A 22,382-nucleotide genomic window follows, 5' to 3' on the forward strand; every position below is an offset into this window, starting at 1 on the left:
CTGAAGCCATGACCATACAGATCTGTGAGGTATTCAACACCCTTAGGAATCCTAGCTACAAATCACCATGCAAGCTTCTGGAATAAGAGGCAGTGTTAGGATGAGCCTCGGTACCTAAGAAGGTGGAGCAAAAAGCAGAATATTTTCTCAGCATTCTCTTTCAGCATCTTTGACATCTGCCATGTTTTTCCTAAGCTATGCAATAGTTTTGGACTTATTTAAACACAACGTTGTATGTCAACCTAGCTGGAGACACAGAAGTAGACATAAAACACCCGGGGAAGTAGGGTATGACCGGTATCGTAACAGTCATTGAGTCATACAGGAGTCAGAGGAAGAAGTGCTGACTATGAGTTCTGTGGGCCTTATAGGAAGAAGACTTCACGTTAGAGACAAGAACTAAGCTTGGCCTTGCAAGAAAAATGCAGGGACCTTGATTTCTTTGCTAGTCATTGGGCAGCTGCCGAAACTTTTTTGAGTCCACGAGATACACATAAAGTTGTGCTTTAGGAAAAGCATTTGTCCAGAACTGTGTAGAATGAACTGGAAGGACACTGGGAGTTGCATAACAGATGCAAATGTTTCTGCAAACATTTGTTTGCAAAATGTTTTTGCAAATTTCTAGGAGTCCAAAGGACAGATGCAAGATTTTAATTGATAGCCCAAATTAGAGCTAGTCATAGTTCTAAAAAATAAATTTGGAAGCCATTTCAAATGGGGAGGAGATGGAAAACAGGATTTGACAACTGAACTTTACCACTGAGACCCTACCCCCTCCCATTTAATCTGCAGAATTTAATGAGAAACAAATTTGATAAGACTAATGACAGTGTCGATCTTCACTCTAAACATCAGGAAAAAAAGGCTTTGCTTTTACAACCATGATATTCTTTTTACCAGAGAAGTGAGTTTGTTTGAGTTTCTAATACACTGACTTCTGTTAACAGTTATCACAGCTCTAAATGCTACACACACGTATTATCATGGTGCTTCTGCAATTTACTCAGGAATGAATGGGACAAACTACCATCTAAAAAACTCTTAAATAAACTCTTCATTAAATAACCCTGAATCTGAAAGTTATCAGCACAGATATAATTATTGATCATTAAAATGCCCGTGCATTTAATTCAGTTCATCAGCAACCTTTAATCTTGATAAAACTAAAGGAGAGGAGAATAGGAAGAAATTAAAGTCAACACTGCTGTTTATGATTAGAACTAGTTGAGACTGAAACTACCTAGATTTCTGGAAAAATGTATGATATGTAAAAGCTCATCTATACCCAGAACAACACTGCTCATTATACATCAAAAAGGCTACCTTTCTCTTCACGCAGGATGGAAGAATTTAAAGAAAAAAAAAAAACGCAATGTAAAAATGAAAGTTTTTGCCTATAAAAGCAGAAAAGATTTTTTAAAGGTACACTGGCTGGCAAAGGTACAGGGAGACAGGAATGCTCAAACCCTGCCAGTGGGCATGGATGCAGGTGCAACCTTCCTCCAGGGCCATTTGGCAGAACTTATGTATCAAAGCCTTAAAACACACACACCTTCTGACCCAGTAATGCCACTTCCAATAACATTTCCAAAATAAATAATCAGAGATGAGGACAAGCTGATGATCATTTCTGTATTATTTTTAGTGGCAAAAAATACATAATAATCTTAACACCAACAAGGGAATTGGTTAAATGAATTTTCCAACACTGTTATTATTGGTTCTTGCATAGTTATTCAAAAGTATGTGCAAAAAAAGTTAACATGATCAAGTGGTTCCTATTACGAACTGGGAAAGTATGCACTGGAGAAAGTAAAATTCAAAACAGTATATAGGGACTTCCCTGGTGGCGCAGTGCTTTTGAATCCGCCTGCCAATGCAGAGGACACAGGTTTGAGCCCTGGTCCAGGAAGATCTCACATGCCGCAGAGCAACTAAGCCCATGCACCGCAACTACTGAGCCCACGCTCTAGAGACCACAGGCCACAACTACTGAAGCCCATGCACCTAGAGCCCATGCACTGCAACAAGAGAAGCCACTGCAATGAGAAGCCCACGTGCCGCAACAAAGAGTAGCCCCCACTCGCTGCAACTAGAGAAAGCCCACGCGCAGCAACAAAGACCCAACGAAGCCAAAAATAAATAGATAAATAAATTTATTAAAAAGAAAAAAACAGTATACACAACACGCCAAGTAGGTATGCTTGAATATATTTTATGACCACGTAAACACTAAAATGCACTGAAAAGTTAACAGTAGTTATTTGTGGTGGTGTTTTAGAACCTTCAGAATTTTTCTATGTTTGTTACTTTTAAAAATAGAACTTTAGACACCAGGCCGCCCTGTGCTCCTCAGGCCACCGCCCTGCCCCTCCAGCGGCTCCGGTCCCCATCGCCGCACACCAGCCAGGCGGTTCCAGGGATTTGGATGTCCGTGTCTTTGAGGGACCACTACTTCACCTGCCACATGCTTGCAGGATCTTGATCCCAGGCCGGAGGTCGGGCCCTGTGGTGGGAGCTCCGAGTCCAAACCACCAAACTAACAGAGAACCTCAGACCCCAGGGAATATCGACTGGAGTGAGGCCTCCCAGAGGTCCTCATCTCAGCACCAAGACCCAGCTCTATCCAACTGCCTGCAAACGCCAGTGCTGGACGTCCCAGGCCAAACAACCAGTAAGACAAGAATACAGCACCACCCATCAAAAAAAAAATATGAAACGACAAAAAAATACGTTACGGACGAAGGAGCAGGGTAAAAATCTACGAGACCAAATAAATGAAGACGAAATAGGCAGCCTACCTGAGAAAGGATTCAGAGTAATGATAGTAAAGATGACCCAAAATCTCGGAAACAGAATGGAGAAAATACAAGAAACGTTTAACAAGGACCTAGAAGAACTAAAGGGCAAACAAACAGTGATGAACAGCACAATTACTGAAATTAGAAATACTCTAGAAGGAATCAATAGCAGAATAACTGAGGCAGAAGAACGGATAAGTGAGCTGGAAGGTAAAACGGTGGGAATAACTGCCAGGGAGCAGAAAAAAGAAAAAAGAATGAAGAGAATTGAGGACAGTCTCAGAGACCTCGGGGACACCATTAAATGCACCAACATTCGAATTACAGGGGTCCCAGAGGAAGAGAAAAAGAAAGGGTCTGAGAAAATATCTGAAGACATGACAGTCAAAAACTTCCCTAACATGGGAAAGGAAATAGTCAATCAAGTCCGGGAAGCACCGAGAGTATGACACAGGATAAATCCAAAGAGAAACACGCTGAGACACATATTAATCAAACTATCAAAAATTAAATACAAAGAAAAATATTAAAAGCAGCAAGGGAAAAGCAACAAATAACATACAAAGGAATCCCCATAAGGTTAACAGCTGATTTTTCAGCAGAAACTCTGCAAGCCAGAAGAGAGTGGCAGGACATATTTAAAGTGATGAAAGGGAAAAACTTACAACCAAGATTACTCTACCCAGCAAGGATCTCATTCAGATTCGATGGAGAAATTAAAACCCTTACAGATAAGCAAAAGTTAAGAGAATTCAGCGTTACCAAACCAGCTTTACAACAAATGCTAAAGAACTTCTCTAGGCAGGAAACACAAGGAAGGAAAAGACTTACAAAAACAAATCCAAAATAATTAAGAAAATGGTAACAGAAACATACATATCAATAATTGCCTTAAATGTAAATGAATTAAATACTCCAACCAAAAGACAGACCAGATGAATGGATACAAAAACAAGACCCGTACATATGCTGTCTACAAAGTCTCACTTCAGATCTAGGGACACATACAGACTGAAAGTGAGGGGATGGAAAGAGATATTCCATGCAAAGGGAAATCAAAAGAAAGCTGGAGTACCAATTCTCATATCAGACAAAATAGACTTTAAAATAAAGACTATTACAAAAGATAAAGAAGGACACTACATAATGATCAAGGAATCAATCCAAGAAGAAGACATAACAATTATAAATATTTATGCACCCAACACAGGAGTACCTCAATACATAAGGCAAATGCTAACAGCCATAAAAGGGGAAATCGACAGTAACACAGTAATAGTAGGGGACTTGAACATCCTACTTTCACCAATGGACAGATGATCCAGAATGAAAATAAATAAGGAAACACAAAATTTAAATGACACATTAAACAAGATGGACTTAATTGATATTTATAGGACATTCTATCCAAAAACAACAGAATACACTTTCTTCTCAAGTGCTCATGGAACATTCTCCAGGATAGATCATATCTTGTGCCACAAATCAAGCCTTGGTAAATTAAAGAAAATTAAAATTGTATCAAGTATCTTTTCCGACCACAACACTAGGAGTCTAGATATAGATATCAATTACAGGAAAAAACCCATAAAAAATACAAACACATGGAGGCTAAACAATACGCTACTAAATAACTGAGAGATCACTGAGGAAATCAAAAAATAGCTAGAAACAAATGACAATGAAAACAGGACAACCCAAAACCTATGGGATGCAGCAAAAGCAGTTCTAAGAGGGAAGTTTATAGCAATACAATCCTACCTCAACAAAAATCTCAAACAACCTAACCTTACACCTAAAGCAATTAAAGGAAGAACAAAAAACCCCCAAAGTTAGCAGAAGGAAAAATATCATAAAGATCAGATCAGAAATAAATGAAAAGAAATGAAGGAAAGGACAGCAAAGCTCAATAAAACTAAAAGCTGGCTCCTTGAGAAGATACACAAAATTGATAAACCATTAGCCAGACGCATCAAGAAAAAAAGGGAGAAGACTCAAATCAACAGAATTAGAAATGAAAAAGGAGGAGTAACAACTGACACTGCAGAAATACAAAGGATCATGAGAGATTACTACAAGCCAATAAAATGGACCACCTGGAAGAAATAGACAATTTCTTAGAAAAGCACAACCTTTCAAGACTGAACCAGAAAGAAACAGAAAATATCAACAGACCAATCACAAGCACTGAAATTGAAACTGTGATTAAAAATCTTCCAACAAACAAAAGCCCAGGATCAGATGGCTTAACAGGTGAATTCTATCAAACATTTAGAGAAGAGCTAACACCTATCCTTCTCAAACTCTTCCAAAATATAGCAGAGGGAGGAACACTCACAAACTCATTCTACGAGGCCACCGTCACCCTGATACCAAAACCAGACAAAGACGTCACAAAAAAAGAAAACTTCAGGCCAGTATCTCTGATGAACACAGATGCAAAAATCCTCAACAAAATACTAGCAAACAGAATCCAACAGCACATTAAAAGGATTATACACTGTGATCAAGTGGAATTTATCCCAGGAATACAAGGATTCTTCAATACACGCAAATCAATCCATGTGATACACCATATTAACAAATTGAAGGATAAAAACCATATGATCATCTCAAGAGATGCAGAAAAAGCTTTTGACAAAATTCAATACCCATTTATGATAAAAACTCTCCAGAAAGTGGGCATAGAGGGAACCTACCTCAACATAATAAAGCCCATATATAACAAACCCACAGCCAACATCGTTCTAAATGATGAAAAACTGAAACCATTTCTCAGGGCAACAAGACAAGGTTGCCCATTCTCACCACTATTATTCAACATAGTTTTGGACGTTTTGGCCACAGTAATCAGAGAAGAAAAAGAAATAAAAGGAATCCAAATCAGAAAGGAAGTAAAACTGTCACTTTTTGCAGATGACATGATACTATGCATAGAGAATCCTAAAGATGCTACCAGAAAACTACTAGAGCTAATCAATGAATGTGGTAAAGTAGCAGGATACAAAATTAACACACAGCAATCTCTTGCATTCCTATACACTAATGATGAAAAATCTGAAAGAGAAATTAGGGAAACACTCCCATTTACCATTACAACGAAAAGAATAAAATAGTTAGGAATAAACCTACCTAAGAAGACAAAAGACCTGTATGCAGAAAACTATAAGACACTGATGAAAGAAATTCAAGATGATACAAACAGATGGAGAGATATACCATGTTCTTGGATTGGAAGAATCAACACTGTGAAAATGACTCTACTACCCAAAGCAATCTACAGATTCAATGCAATCCCTATCAAATTACCAATGGTATTTTTCACAGTACTAGAACCAAAAATTGCACAACTTGGGGATTCCCTGGTGGCGCAGTGGTTGAGAGTCCGCCTGCCGATGCAGAGGTTACAGGTTTGGTGCCCCGGTCGGGAAGATCCCACATGCCGCGGAGCGGCTGGGCCCATGCACCATGGCCACTGAGCCTGTGTGTCCGGAGCCTGTGCTCCGCAATGGGAGAGGCCACAGCAGTGAGAGGCCTGCATACCGCAAAAAACAATAATAATAATTTTAAAAATTGCACAACTTGTATGGAAACACAAAAGACCCCGAAGAGCCAAAGCAATCTTGAGAAAGAAAAACGGAGCTGGAGGAATCAGGCTGCCAGACTTCAGACTATACTACAGAGCTACAGTAATCAAGACAGTATGGTACTGGCACAAAAACAGAAAGATAGATCAATGGAAAAGGCTAGGAAGCCCAGAGTAAACCCATGCACATATGGTCACCTTATCTTTGATAAAGGAGGCAAGAATATACAATGGAGAAAAGACAGCCTCTTCAGTAAGTGGTGCTGGGAAAACTGGACAGCTACATGTAAAAGAATGAAATTAGAACACTCCCTAACACCATACACAAAGATAAACTCAAAATGGATTAAAGACCTAAATGTAAGGCCACTATAAAACTCTTAGAAGAAAACACAGGCAGAACACTATGACATAAATCACAGCAAGATCCCTTTTGACCTACCTCCTAGAGAAATGGAAATAAAAACAAAAATAAACAAATGGGGCCTAATGAAACTTAAAAGCTTTTGCACAGCATAGGAAACCATAAACAAGACGAAAAGACAACCCTCAGAATGGGAGAAAATATTTGCCAACGAAGCAACTGGCACAGGATTAATCTCCAAAGTATATAAGCAGCTCATGCAGCTCAATATCAAAAAAACAAACAACCCAATCCAAAAATGGGCAGAAGACCTAAACAGACATTTCTCCAAAGAAGATATACAGATTGCCAACAAACACATGAAAGAATGCTCAACATCATTAATCATTAGAGAAATGCAAATCAAAACTACAATGAGATATCACCTCACACCGGTCAGAATGGCCATTATCAAAAAATCTACAAAGGATAAATGCTGGAGAGGGTGTGGAGAAAAGGGAACCCTCTTGCACTGTTGGTGGGAATGTAAATTGATACAGCCACTATGGAGAACAGTATGGAGGTTCCTTAAAAAACTAAAAATAGAACTACCATACGACCCAGCAATCCCACTACTGGGCACATACCCTGAGAAAACCATAATTCAAAAAGAGTCATGTACCACAATATTCATTGCAGCACTATTTACAACAGCCAGGACATGGAAGCAACCTAAGTGTCCACTGACAGATGAATGGATAAAGAAGATGTGGCACGTATACACAATGGAATATTACTCAGCCATAAAAAGAAACGAAATTGAGTTATTTGTAATGAGGTGGATGGACGTACAGTCTGTCATACAGAGTGCAGTCAGAAAGAGAAAAACAAATACCATATGCTAACACATATATATGGAATCTCAAAAAAAAATATGGTTCTGATGAACCTAAGGTCAGGACAGGAATAAAGATACAGATGTAGAGAATGGACTTGAGGACACGGGGAGGGGGAAGGGTAAGCTGGGACGAAGTGAGAGAGTAGCATTGACAAATATACACTACCAGAAGTAAAATAGATAGCTAGTGGGAAGCAGCCGCATAGCACAGGGAGATCAGCTCGGTACTTTGCGACCATCTAGATGGGTGGGATAAGAAGGGTAGGAGGGAGAGACAAGCGGGAGGCGATATGGGGATATACGTATGCATATAGCTGATTCACTCTGTTATACAGCAGAAACTAACACAACACTGTAAAGCAATTATACTCCAAAAAAGATGTTAAAAAAAAATGGAAGTTTATATTTTTAAGCTTCTTTGATTTAAAAAAAAAAAACCTGAAAAGGAGAATGAGAAGGAAAGAATGTGTAGTAAGATCTAGATTCCTAAATCCACAGATTAAAAAGTGTAATCTGTACTCTTTTCAGTTTTAGACTTACTGTTGCTAGGAGAAGAGGGAGAAAAGTACACTCTAGGGCCCAGGGTATCTCAGCTTTTCCCCAAATGGCTCACCTCCTGAAGTGAAAGAAGCGGCAAAACACGGGCGAGTCTTTCTGCTGCTCCTTATCCTTTCGGAGGCTGTCCAAGCGACACTCCCGGCACTTGGGCAGCTGCGCGACGATGTTCACGCAAGAGTCGTCCTGCACAAAGGCCTCACCGCTCTGCTGCAGCTTCTTGAGTTTGGCTGGGTCTGTCAAAACCGACTTCCGGGATGGGGCTAGAAAAAAAGATGAAGGAAAATGGGACCTCAGATTTAAAAAGTCACATCAATATTTGACTGAATTCTATTCAAAAGGTCAGTTTTCCCAAAGGGAGAACTCCTCTTCTCAATTACTGGTTCAACTGTAGTAATTTCTAAAAATGGCTTAATAGAAGACAACTATCAGAACAATTGGAAGTTTTATTCTCTTTATAAAATACATCTCATTTGGTGAGTCCATTTGACAACTTAAAACCCCAGACCCACAATTCCAAGTTAGTGCATACCTCTATTCACAACCCTAGATAAGAAGAACGCTTCAACAGAGGACCGTGCGGGAGTCAGCTGTGTCAGTTTTCACACTCAGAATGGTTTGAGATGTGTTTTCCAAAGCATTCTGCAAAAGCTAACCATTCCAAACGTCACAGGCCCCCTGGCCTATAAGAGTGATCCTCTAAATGCTTCTAGGAGATGCCACTTGACCCTTGACGTATCTTCTATTTCCTTCACACATATGTTCCATTCAAGATTAAGAGCATTGGCTAAAGAGAGGATTTTGATTCTAAGTAAATGCATGTTTTAAGTTTTAACTTGTAATGGGCAGGTGAACTTGAAAGGAAAAGTTAAGATGGTTTTTAAGAAAAAGGGAGACAAAAATAGAGATGTAACATTAAAGAGCAACCACTGTGTCAGACCAAATAACATAGAAAGGAATCCATTTCTATGTCAAGAGCCTTAAGGTATACAGTGGGCCCTCTACATCCGTGGGTTCAACCAACCATGGATTGAAAATACTACACGACCTGTGGTCGGCTGAATCTGCAGATGCAAAACCGGCAGATGGGAATGGAAAGGCTAACTGTAGGGGACTAGTGCATTTTGGGTATCCACAGGGGGTACTGGAACTGATCCCTCTCAGATACTGAGGGACTGTATTTCATATAAAACCGACAGAAGGCGGCGGAGGGGAAGATGGCGGAAGAGTAAGAGGCGGAGATCACCTTCCTCCCCACAAATACACCAGAAATACATCTACCCGTGGAGCAACTCCTACAGAACCTACAGAACACCTACTGAACGCTGGCAGAAGACCTCAGACCTCCCAAAAGGCAACAAACTCCCCACGTACCTGGGTAGGGCAAAAGAAAAAAAGAAAAAACAGAGACAAAAGAATAGGGACGGCACCTGCACCAGTGGGAGGGAGCTGTGATGGAGGAAAGGTTTCTACACACTAGGAAGCCCCTTCGCGGGCAGAGACTGCGGGAGGCGGAGAGGGGAGCTTCGGGGCCGCGGAGGAGTGCACAGCAACAGGGGTGCGGAGGGCAAAGCGGGGAGATTCCCGCACAGAGGATCGGTGCCGACCGGCACTCACCAGCCCGAGACGCTTGTCTGCTCACCCGCCGGGGCGGGCGGGGCTGCGAGCTGAGGCTTGGGCTTTGGTCCGAGCGCAGGGAGAGGACTGGGGTTGGCGGCGTGAACACAGCCTGAAGGGGTTAGTGCACCACGGCTAGCCGGGAGGGCGTCCGGGGAAAAGTCTGCACCTGCCGAAGAGGCAAGAGACTTTTTCTTCCCTCTTTGCTTCCTGGTGCGCGAGGAGAGGGGTTTAGGGGCGCTGCTTAAAGGAGCTCCAGAGACGGGCGCGAGCCGTGGCTAAAAGCGTGGACCCCAGAAACGGGCGGGAGACGCGGCTAAAAGCACTGACCCCAGAGACGGGCGGGAGATGCGGCTAAAAGCGCGGACCCCAGAGACGGCCATGAGACGCTAAGGCTGCTGCTGCCGCCACCAAGGGGTCTGTGTGCGAGCACAGGTCCCTATCCACACCCCTCTTCCGGGGAGCCTGTGCAGCCTGCCACTGCCAGGTTCCCGGGATCCAGGGACAACTTTCCCGGGAGAACGCACGGCGGGCCTCAGGCTGGTGCAACGTCACGCTGGTCTCTGCCGCCGCAGGCCCGCCCCGCACGCCGTGCCCTTCCCTCTCCCCCGGCCTGAGTGAGCCTAGCCCCCCAATCAGCGGCTCCTTTAACCCCGTCCTGTCTGAGCAAAAAACAGACGCCCTCCAGCGACCTACACGCAGAGGCGGGGCCAAATCCAAAGCTGAGTCCCTGTGAGCTGTGAGAACGAAGAGAGAAAGGGAAATCCCTCCCAGGAGCCTCAGAAGCAGCGGATTAAAGCTCCACAATCAACTTGATGTACCCTGCATCTGTGGAATGCATGAATAGACAACGAGTCATCCCAAATTGAGGAGGTGGACTTCGAGAGCAAGATCTATTTTTTCTCCTTTTCTTCTTTTTCTGAGTGTGTATGTGTATGCTTCTGTGTGAGATTTTTGTCTGTATAGCTTTGCTTCCACCATTTGTCCTAGGGTTCTATCCATCCGTTTTTTGTTTTTTTAAATTTTTTCTTAATAATTAATTTTAATAACTTTATTATACTCTTCCTTCCTTCCTTCCTTCCTTCCTTCCTCCTTCCTTCCCTCCTTTAGACAACGAATCATCCCAAATTGAGGAGGTGGACTTTGAGAGAAAGATTTATGATTTTTTCCCCTTTACCTCTTTTTGTGAGGGTGTATGTGTATGCTTCTGTGTAAGATTTTGTCTGTATACCTTTGCTTCTACCATTTGTCCTAAGGTTCTATCCGTCCCCCCTTTTTTTCTAAATAATTATTTTTTAATTTAATAACTTTATTATACTTTATTTTACTGTATCTTTTTTTCCTTCCTTCCTTCCCTCCTTCCTTCCTTCCTCCCTCCATCCCTCCCTCCTTTCTTTCCTTCTTTCCTTCTTTCTTCCTTCCTTCCTTCCCTTCTTTCTTTCTTTCTTTCTTCCTACTTCTACTAATTCTTTCTCTCTACTTTTTCTCCCTTTTATTCTGAGCCGTGTGGATGAAAGGCTCTTAGTGCTGCAGCCAGGAGTCAGTGCTGTGCCTCTGAGGTGGGAGAGCCAACTTCAGGACACTGGTCAACAAGAGACCTCCCAGCTCCACATAATATCAAACGGCGAAACTCTCCCAGAGATCTCCATCTCAACACCAGCACCCAGCTTCACTCAACGACCAGCAAGCTACAGTGCTGGACAACCTATGCCAAACAGCTAGCAAAACAGGAACACAACCCCACCCATTAGCAGAGAGGCTGCCTAAAACCATAATAAGTCCACAGACACCCCAAAACACACCACCAGACGTGGACCTGCCCACTAGAGAGACAAGATCCAGCCTCATCCACCACAACACAGGCACTAGTCCCCTCCACCAGGAAGCCTACACAACCCAATGAACCAACCTTAGCCACTGGGGACAGACATCAAAAACAACAGGAACTACGAACCTGCAGCCTGCAAAAAGGAGACCCCAAACACAGTAAGATAAGCAAAATGAAAAGACAGAAAAACACACAGCAGATGAAGGAGCAAGATAAAAATGCACCAGACCTAACAAATGAAGAGGAAATAGGCAGTCTACCTGAAAAAGAATTCAGAATAATGATAGTAAAGATGATCCAAAATCTTGGAAATAGAATGGACAAAATGCAAGAAACATTTAACAAGGACCTAGAAGAACTAAAGATGAAACAAACAATGAAGAACAACACAATAAATGAAATGAAAAAGACTCTAGATGAGATCAATAGCAGAATAACTGAGGCAGAAGAACGGATAAGTGACCTGGAAGATAAAATAGTGGAAATAACTACTGCAGAGCAGAATAGAGAAAAAAGAATGAAAAGAACTGAGGACAGTCTCAGAGACCTCTGGGATAACATTAAACGCACCAACATTTGAATTATAGGGGTTCCAGAAGAAGAAGAGAAAAAGAAAGGGACTGAGAAAATATTTGCAGAGATTATAGTTGAAAACTTCCCTAATATGGGAAAGGAAATAGTTAATCAAGACCAGGAAGCACAGAGAGTCCCATACAGGATAAATCCAAGGAGAAATACGCCAAGACACATATTAATCAAACTGTCAATAATTATGTACAAAGAAAGCATATTAAAAGCAGCAAGCGAAAAACAACACACAAGGGAATCCCCATAAGGTTAACAGTTGATCTCTCAGCAGAAACTCTGAAAGCCAGAAGGGAGTGGCAGGACATACTGAAAGTGATGATGGAGAAAAACCTGCAACCAAGATTACTCTACCCAGCAAGGATCTCATTCAGATTTGATGGAGAAATTAAAACCTTTACAGACAAGAAAAAGCTGAGAGAGTTCAGCACCACCAAACCAGCTTTACAACAAATGCTAAAGGAACTTCTCTAGGCAAGAAACACAAGAGAAGGAAAAGACCTATAATAATGAACCCAAAACAATTTAGAAAATGGGAATAGGAACATATCAATAATTACCTTAAATGTAAATGGACTAAATGCTCCCACCAAAAGACACAGATTGGCTGAATGGATACAAAAACAAGACCCTTATATATGCTGTCTACAAGAGACCCACTTCAGACCTAGAGACATATACAGACTGAAAGTAAGGGGATGGAAAAAGATATTCCATGCAAATGGAAACCAAAAGAAAGCTGGAGTAGCAATTCTCATATCAGACAGAATAGACTTTCAAATAGACTATTAGATGAGACAAAGAAGGACACTACATAATGATCAAGGGATCGATCCAAGAAGAAGATATAACAATTGTAAGTATGTATGCACCCAACATAGGAGCACCTCAATACATAAGGCAAATACTAACAGCCATAAAAGGGGAAATCAACAGTAACACATTCATAGTAGGGGACTTTAACACCCCACTTTCACCAATGGACAGATCATCCAAAATTAAAATAAATAAGGAAACACAAGCTTTAAATGATACATTAAACAAGATGGACTTAATTGATATTTACAGGACACTCCATCCAAAAACAACAGAATACACATTTTTCTCAAGTGCTCATGGAACATTCTCCAGGACAGATCATATCTTGGGTCACAAATCAAGCCTTGGTAAATTTAAGAAAATTGAAATCGTATCAAGTATCTTTTCCGACCACAACACCATGAGACTAGATATCAATTACAGGAAAAGATCTGTAAAAAATACAAACACATGGAGGCTAAACAATACACTACTTAATAACGAAGTGATCACTGAAGAAATCAAAGAGGAAATAAAAAAATACCTAGAAACAAATGACAATGGAGACACAACGACCCAAAACCTATGGGATGCAGCAAAAGCAGTTCTAAGAGGGAAGTTTATAGCAATACAAGCCCACCTTAAGAAGCAGGAAACATCTCGAATAAACAACCTAACCTCGCACCTAAAGCAATTAGAGAAAGAAGAACAAAAAACCCCCAAAGTTAGCAGAAGGAAAGAAATCATAAAAATCAGATCAGAAATAAATGAAAAAGAAATGAAGGAAACAATAGCAAAGATCAATAAAACTAAAATCTGGTTCTTTGAGAAGATAAACAAAATTGATAAACCATTAGCTAGACTCATCAAGAAAAAAAGGGACAAGACTCACATCAATAGAATTAGAAATGAAAAAGGAGAAGTAACAACTGACACTGCAGAAATAAAAAAGATCATGAGAGATTACTACAATCAACTCTATGCCAATAAAATGGACAACCTGGAAGAAATGGACAAATTCTTAGAAATGCACAACATGCCAAGACTGAATCAGGAAGAAATAGAAAATATGAACAGACCAATCACAAGCACTGAAATTGAAACTGTGATTAAGAATCTTCCAACAAGCAAAAGCCCAGGACCAGATGGCTTCACAGGCAAATTCTATCAAACATTTAGAGAAGAGCTAACACCTATCCTTCTCAAACTCTTCCAAAATATAGCAGAGGGAGGAACACTCCCAAATTCATTCTACGAGGCCACCATCACCTTGATACCAAAACCAGACAAGGATGTCACAAAGAAAGAAAACTACAGGCCAATATCACTGATGAACATAGATGCAAAAATCCTCAATAAAATACTAGCAAACAGAATCCAACGGCACATTAAAAGGATCATACACCATGATGAGGTGGGGTTTATTCCAGGAATGCAAGGATTCTTCAATATACACAAATCTATCAATGTGATAAACCATATTAACAAATTGAAGGATAAAAACCATAAGATCATCTCAATAGATGCAGAGAAAGCTTTTGACAAAATTCAACACCCATTTATGATAAAAACCCTGCAGAAAGGAGGCATAGAGGGAACTTTCCTCAACATAGTAAAGGCCATATATGACAAGCCCACAGCCAACATCATCCTCAATGGTGAAAAACTGAAAGCATTTCCACTAAGATCAGGAACAAGATAAGGTTGCCCACTCTCACCACTCTTATTCAACATAGTTTTGGAAGTTTTAGCCACAGCAATCAGAGAAGAAGAGGAAATAAAAGGAATCCAAATCGGAAAAGAAGAAGTAAAGCTGTCACTGTTTGCAGATGACATGATACTATACATAGAAAATCCTAAAGATGCCACCAGAAAACTACTAGAGCTAATCAATGAATTTGGTAAAGTAGCAGGATACAAAATTAATGCACAGAAATCTCTTGCATTCCTATACACTAAGGATGAAAAATCTGAAAGTGAAATCAAGAAAACACTCCCATTTACCATTGCAACAAAAAGAATAAAATATCTACGAATAAACCTACCTAAGGAGACAAAAGACCTGTATGCAGAAAATTATAAGACACTGATGAAAAAAATTAAAGATGATACAAATAGATGGAGAGATATACCATGTTCTTGGATTGGAAGAATCAACATTGTGAAAATGACTCTACTATCCAAAGCAATCTATAGATTCAATGCAATCCCTATCAAACTACCACTGGCATTTTTCACAGAACTAGAACAAAACATTTCACAATTTGTATGGAAACACAAAAGACCCCGAATAGCCAAAGCAATCTTGAGAACGAAAAACGGAGATGGAGGAATCAGGCTCCCTGACTTCAGACTATACTACAAAGATACAGTAATCAAGACAGTATGGTACTGGCACAAAAACAGAAAGATAGATCAATGGAACAGGGTAGAAAGCCCAGAGACAAACCCACACACATATGGTCACCTTATCTTTGATAAAGGAGGCAGGAATGTACAGTGGAGAAGGGACAGGCTCTTCAATAAGTGGTGCTGGGACAACTGGACAGGTACATGTAGAAGTATGAGACTAGATCACTCCCTAACACCATACACAATAATAAGCTCAAAATGGATTAAAGACCTAAATGTAAGGCCAGAAACTATCAAATTCTTAGAGGAAAACATAGGCAGAACACTCTATGACATAAATCACAGCAAGATCCTTTTTGACCCACCTCCTAGAGAAAGGGAAATAAAAATAAACAAATGGGACCTAATGAAACTTCAAAGCTTTTGCACAGCAAAGGAAACCATAAACAAGACCAAAAGACAACCCTCAGAATGGGAGAAAATATTTGCAAATGAAGCAACTGACAAAGGATTAATCTCCAAAATTTCAAGCAGCTCATGCAGCTCAATAACAAAAAAACAAACAACCCAATCCAAAAATGGGCAGAAGACCTAAACAGACATTTCTCCAAAGAAGATATACAGACTGCCAATAAACACATGAAAGAATGCTCAACATCATTAATCATTAGAGAAATGCAAATCAAAACTACAATGAGATATCATCTCACACCAGTCAGAATGGCCATCATCAAAAAATCTAGAAACAATAAGTGCTGGAGAGGGTGTGAAGAAAAGGGAACACTCTTGCACTGCTGGTGGGAATGTGAATTGGTTCAGCCACTATGGAGAACAGTATGGAGGTTCCTTAGAAAACTACAAATAGAACTACCATATGACCCAGCAATCCCACTACTGGGCATATACCCTGAGAAAACCAAAATTCAAAAAGAGTCATGTACCAAAATGTTCATTGCGGCTCTATTTACAAAAGCCCGGAGATGGAAACAACCTAATTGCCCATCATCGGATGAATGGATAAAGAAGATGTGGCACATATATACAATGGAATATTACTCAGCCATAAAAAGACACGAAATTGAGCTATTTGTAATGAGGTGGATAGACCTAGAGTCTGTCATACAGAGTGAAGTCAGAAAGAGAAAGACAAATACCGTATGCTAACACATATATATGGAATTTAAGAAAAAAAATGTCATGAAGAACCTAGGGGTAAGACAGGAATAAAGACACAGACCTACCGGAGAACGGACTTGAGGATATGGGGAAGGGGAAGGGTGAGCTGTGACAGGGCGAGAGACAGGCATGGACATATATACACTAACAAACGTAAGGTAGATAGCTAGTTGGAAGCAGCCGCATGGCACAGGGATATCGGCTCGGTGCTTTGTGACTGCCTGGATGGGTGGGATAGGGAGGGTGGGAGGGAGGGAGACGCAAGAGGGAAGAGATATGGGAACATATGTATATGTATAACTGATTCACTTTGTTATAAAGCAGAAACTAACACACCATTGTAAAGCAATTATACCCCAATAAAGATGTTTAAAAAAAAAAAAAACCCAACAGAAAAGACCTTTTCTCGGGGTCCAAGGGAGCTGAGAAGAGGAAAGTTGATTCTTAGGCAAACAAAAAACAAAAACACAACTTCTGGGGACCCAGTCAAGAGATGGGTAGGAGACGGTGGTAAGGAGTCTTGAAAGAACTAGAAGAAAGATCTCAAACCAAAGAAGGCTTTAAATAATATAAGCACCTTTAATAATTACCTTAGAGGTGTTCTAATCTTACCTCTCTTTTAAAGCATGACTAGAGCACAGTGTAAAATGCTAAATGGATGCCATCAAGCCTTGAGCCCTTAAACATTCTCATTCAGTTAGTGAAAGAGAAGGTAAAGCAAGAAAGGAGGGAAAATAAAGAAATCAGTAGTTCAGGATGGAATTTTAATTACTCAGATATTGGAAACACATCATCCTTTGAGTGGACCAGGTTTTCCCAGACCGAGTCCAGAGATTATCTTATCTGTTCTGCCTGGGCTTAAAAGAGGCAATACCTAGAAATAAGCAAGTTGAACTATCTAAATCTAGCTCTTCACTGAGGAGAGGAACAGCTGATCCCCAATCAAGGACTCAATTCAGAGCAGAGCCAAGGGAAAAAAGCAACACCAACTTCTGAGGAGCCACACGTCTACTAAACAGAAAGAGGGTAGCTGTTCAACTCCAGCTTGTTTTTGTTTTCTAACCCCTAAGCAAGCAAGGACACACACGGCAGAGGAACAGTTTCCAGTCGAGTCTCTCCATACCCACAAGCAATACTGGTGGAAACGGCACAGAGATCCTGGCAGGCTTCTGATCACACTGTCTTACTCCTCAGCCAGAAGTCCCAGTAGACAGCATGCACCAGGCTGTGGAGTGGCTTTTCATTTCTCTTAAAATCGTTTTAGTTGGAGCACAGCTGCACAACATATTAAAAAAGACAAAGCTGGGCTCTGAAACTCACCTCTGTACCTATAATGTGCTTACCGGCCCAGAACTTTGTTTCTTCACGTATTAAAATAATTTGCCTTAAAAACTAGCTGAATGTGAGGGCTGATGACTCAAAAAGAATAAAGAAATAGAACAGGGACATGGTTATGAATATTCGCTTTCTTTGGGGAGTTACATAACTCCTGAGGAACAGTAGAACCTTATGCAATTAATTTTGTGCAAATTACCAGCTATATCAACTTAAGCCTCAAGAATGAACAAGCTGGGTTAGAAGTATTACTCAGCAAGGAAAGTTGTTTTCCAATTCCTCCAACTCTACTTCAAAAAGACCCCCAGTCAAATCCACCTCTAGTTTCAGAGGCCTGTAGGAAAAGCTAGAGTGTGGATTATTCATTTGTTACTTACCCAAATGAATAGCGTTTTTATTAAGTTTTTTTCAAGTTAATTTTCCCACACAGCTGACAATTATCAAGCCTATTTTTAAACTGTAATAGGCCTGAACCTTCTGACACACTGAAGCCATTTAGTTCTATTAATTCTAGTAAGAGAGCATCTGATAACTACCATCACTGATATTCATCCTCAAACTTAACATAAGTCGTGTGAAATACATGTGCCATTTTCTCTATAAGAAGAGTACTTAGTTCTAAATTGTGGGTGCAGCCGGACCTCCGCTTAAGCAAAGAGACTCTGCCTGGTGTTTCAGCACTGTCCTTAAATTCTTTAACTAAAAATCCCTTTTCTAGAGGTGGTGATGCAATTCCCCCTTTTTTTTTTTTTTTTTTTGTGGTACGCGGGCCTCTCACTGTCGTGGCCTCTCCCATTGCGGAGCACAGGCTCCGGAAACGCAGGCTCAGCGGCCATGGCTCACGGGCCCAGCCGCTCCACGGCATGTGGGATCTTCCCGGACCGGGGCACGAACCCGTGTCCCCTGCATCAGCAGGTGGACTCTCAACCACTGTGCCACCAGGGAAGCCCGCAATTCCCTTTTTAAAAAAATTTCAAATCTGGACTACCTGTGTGAGCATAAAATTTCAATCACTTCCTTCACTCCAACCTGGATGTCACAGAAAGATAAGTAATAGGCTGAAGATAAAGCAATCATCAGATCACTTTAGATTTTATTTCAAAATTATTTTCTTAAACCAAAAACTGGGAACCACCTAAGTCATACGGTAAATGCATATAATGGAATCCTTGCAGACTTTAAAATGTTGAGAGGCACCTACACTAATGCACTGGGTAAAACTGTTGGTATGAACCCATTTGTGTAATAGTTTATCTGTGTTTCTATATACATGGAACTAAGTCCACCAAAATGTTAAAAGTAATCATTTCTGAGAAGATTTAGGGATTTTACTTCCTTCTTTGAACTTTTTTGATTGTATGAACTTTTTCTACAGTCATTTTCTCATAAGGTAAGAAGAAGATATGTACGTACTGACAACCATTTCTTACCTTCTACCAATAAAGATATGCAGAAACACTCACCATTCTGGATTTTATTGTTGCTTCTTGTACAACAGCTTTCAGTATCTACTTTTGCTGAAGACTCCTTTAAATTCTGTGACTGGCAACCTAAAGTTGAAGGTTCTACCTTTTTTTCTACACAACAATTAGGACTATTACTATTGACATCTGCTTTCTCTTCTGGCTTATTTGAAAGGACATCAGATGTGGAAGGTCCATGTTCGAGATGCTTCTGCAGTTCAGGAGTACTGGCAATTTCCAGTTCTGCCATAGAAGAAGGCTTTGTAGGTAAGCACTCCCTAGGAAGGTCAGTCGATGATGGAGGAAAAGATTCCAAGCTGCTTTCCTGGTCAGTGTTTGTCTTCAGCTGGGTATAGCTTCCCTTTGGTTCACTCAGGGTTTTCAAGTCTCCAGTTCCAATCTGAGAGGACTTTGAAGAGAGCAACCCTACTTTGCAGACAACATCTGGTGTTCTCAGTATTTCAGGCTTCGTATTTAGACAGGAAGAAAGTTCTGGTAAAATCTGTTTATGACTTCTGAAAAAGAGTAATATGAAAACTAGCATCTAGGATCCTTTTATCTCTTCCCTACCTTCCAAAAATAATTGCTTGGTTCCCTAAAGTAACCAGTATGAAAGAGAAAAGAAAACCGCTTATATTAGAGAATTTATGATAGGTTTCTGTGGGCTGGAGTTAAAAGTAATCAGTCAATGGCTCTGCAAAAATATATTAAACACGAAGAAAAAGATAACCCTAAATCCTATTTGCATGTTCTCATAAATCCGTAACTACTTCAAGTTAGTTCTACTTCTCAAGCAAAATGAACCTTAGCTTTCCCTCAAAACAAACTGAGTATCACATGGAACCCAAATCACCAGCAGCGCAAAACCCTATCTGACTATGAACGTGTTACCAGCCTTAGCACTGGACTATTTCACTCTTGTTCGGTCAGTGATCAAGACCCAAAGCAAAGAGAAGAGCCAGCTGACCGATTACGTACTTGTTCACAGAACCATCTGGTACTCCCTCCACCCCTAGTAGGGGTTATCCTTAAAGAAACTTTGTTTCTCTGAAATTCATCCTAAAGTTCTTTCCCCAGCAAGATGCAAAGTCCTTTTTTCCTGTTACACTTGTTTTTCTGCCTCTAACAAAGGATCTCATCCTGGAGAAGCTGTTCTCACTTAAGTACCCATACTAGACATCTTTGCTTGGGTACCACCGAACTTCTTACCGCTCCCCCTTTCTGCTCTGAAGACCACTCCGCCCTCCCTCTGACTGCTGTGTGTCCCTCCTCCAAGCTCTCTCCCAAGCAGCCCGCTGTCCTCCCAGTGAACCAACGTGCTCACCAACCCTCCCACCTTACTGCAGTGGTCTTCCAAGCCTACCTTTCTATACCAGTCTCTGACCCCTATCTTAGGTTTTTATCCACTGCCTGCACAGGCCACCACTCCTCCTAAGACATCCTTCCCTTCAAACTCTTCTCTCCATTAACCTTGTAGCCACTTTAAATCTCTGATTAAATTTTACATTTCTTATAACTTAGAATTCTTATAACTTATAACTTACATTCACCTATAACTTAGTAACTATGCCTCATGACTTAGTATTTTCTCTACTGCCACATTTCTCACCTATACTTGAGGTCTGGGCTGATGAGAACCACTCACTGGGACCCTGTCTCCCTCTTCTCCACACTCCCACTGACCTCAGTCTTCCATATACAACCAACCTGCGCCCTTTTCCTTGAAAGTGGACATTATTCTACAGCTGCCTGTAGTATTTCAATTGACCATTCTCCCTATATCACGTCAAGAAAGCGCCTCTTTCCTCACACCCCTTTCTTTTCTGTAACCCTTTAAATGTTGTCCTGTATGCCTACTACACTTACCACCTCTGAAGGCACCTGACCAACCTGGAAACTCTAACCTCCCTGGACAACCTGAGACACACTGAATGGCAGGTAATTACATCAAACTCTAGCTGCACTAAGAGTCTCTCTATAAACACTGAATGTAGGGTCAGTCTTGCCGCCTGAGCAATGTCAGCTCAGACAGGAAGAACCATGGCTAAAATAACCGTGCTCTGTATTATGATTAAACATTTTTCAATCATAACTACTCACCCTTGAGGAATTTTTGCTCCAAGGTTAGGTGGCGAGTTGGCAGCCTGGGGAGTATTCTGATGTCTTGGGTCCTTACTTGGCGGGGTGGCTGCAGTGCAGCCGAGCAGGATCTCCTTAAAAACTGTTGTGGGAACAGACTGTACAGGACACACACTGGGAGAGGCCTAAAAGATACCAAACCAAACAGATATTAAAAGGAAAGCCCCTAGTTGAGGCATCACGAAATGCTAGCAAGATTCAAGTTTATTCGCTCGGTTTAGTAGTAAACAAGCACACCAAAATCACCAAATAAAAAGAACAGGACGGTAGAACAAGTAATAAATCACAAATTAAGGACTTATACCTGAGAGCTATTAAATAAGTCACTCCAGCTTTTCACGAAACTTGCGTCTTCCTATAAAAGATCACAGGCTGATCTTTTAGACCTCTGAATCATTATGCCAGGAAAATGCAGCCATGTGGCAATTACTTTACTAACGCGATGCGCAGAAGTGAGCTTTTAATCAACAGTCTTCAAGTGGTGGCAGCTTCACATGCATTCAGTTTGACATTACTAAGTGCCCACCACGCACTTACTGCGTAGACTGGCAGGAGACCAGACCACATAGGACTCTTGCAGGCAGTGGTGCCTACTGGGTACCAACTTAAGCCTTTACAGTGCAATAAAGGTTGAGGACATGGTTCTTGCTGGTTTGTGGCTCATCAAGTCACAAAGGTCATCCCAAGCTGCAAAAAATATCAAGTCATGACAGGCCTGTGGGACAAAGTTAGGACACTTGTCCCCTTCCACTTTCGTGTACTTTTAACTTTACAAAAATATTAATAACGGACCAAATTCTTCCCAGTTTATACTATCCAGTTTATACTTTCCCACCATGGAAAGAGAAGGAAGAGATTAAACTCAGCTCCAGACAACTGAACAGTCTATGGCTCAACCAGGTGAAA

The 22,382-nt window shown here is 40.9% G+C and overlaps 1 protein-coding gene across 5 annotated transcripts in view; it reads right to left on the bottom strand.

Moving 5' to 3' along the window:
- Positions 1-22,382, bottom strand: part of KDM3A (lysine demethylase 3A) — a 63,019-nt gene that overhangs the window by 20,476 nt on the left and 20,161 nt on the right. For all 5 annotated transcript variants that reach the window (XR_010934397.1, XM_067704448.1, XM_067704449.1 and 2 more), the window contains 3 exons: positions 21,438-21,601; positions 19,338-19,852; positions 8,242-8,446 (listed from right to left, as the gene is read on the bottom strand). Coding sequence is in view for 4 of the 5 variants with exons in the window: in XM_067704448.1 (XP_067560549.1) it covers positions 8,242-8,446; positions 19,338-19,852; positions 21,438-21,601 (884 nt within the window). In the remaining variant the exon portion in view is untranslated. The remainder of the gene's footprint in view (positions 1-8,241; positions 8,447-19,337; positions 19,853-21,437; positions 21,602-22,382) is intronic.

Source organism: Pseudorca crassidens, chromosome 14 (assembly GCF_039906515.1).
Source record: "Pseudorca crassidens isolate mPseCra1 chromosome 14, mPseCra1.hap1, whole genome shotgun sequence".
Lineage (NCBI taxonomy): Eukaryota > Metazoa > Chordata > Mammalia > Artiodactyla > Delphinidae > Pseudorca > Pseudorca crassidens.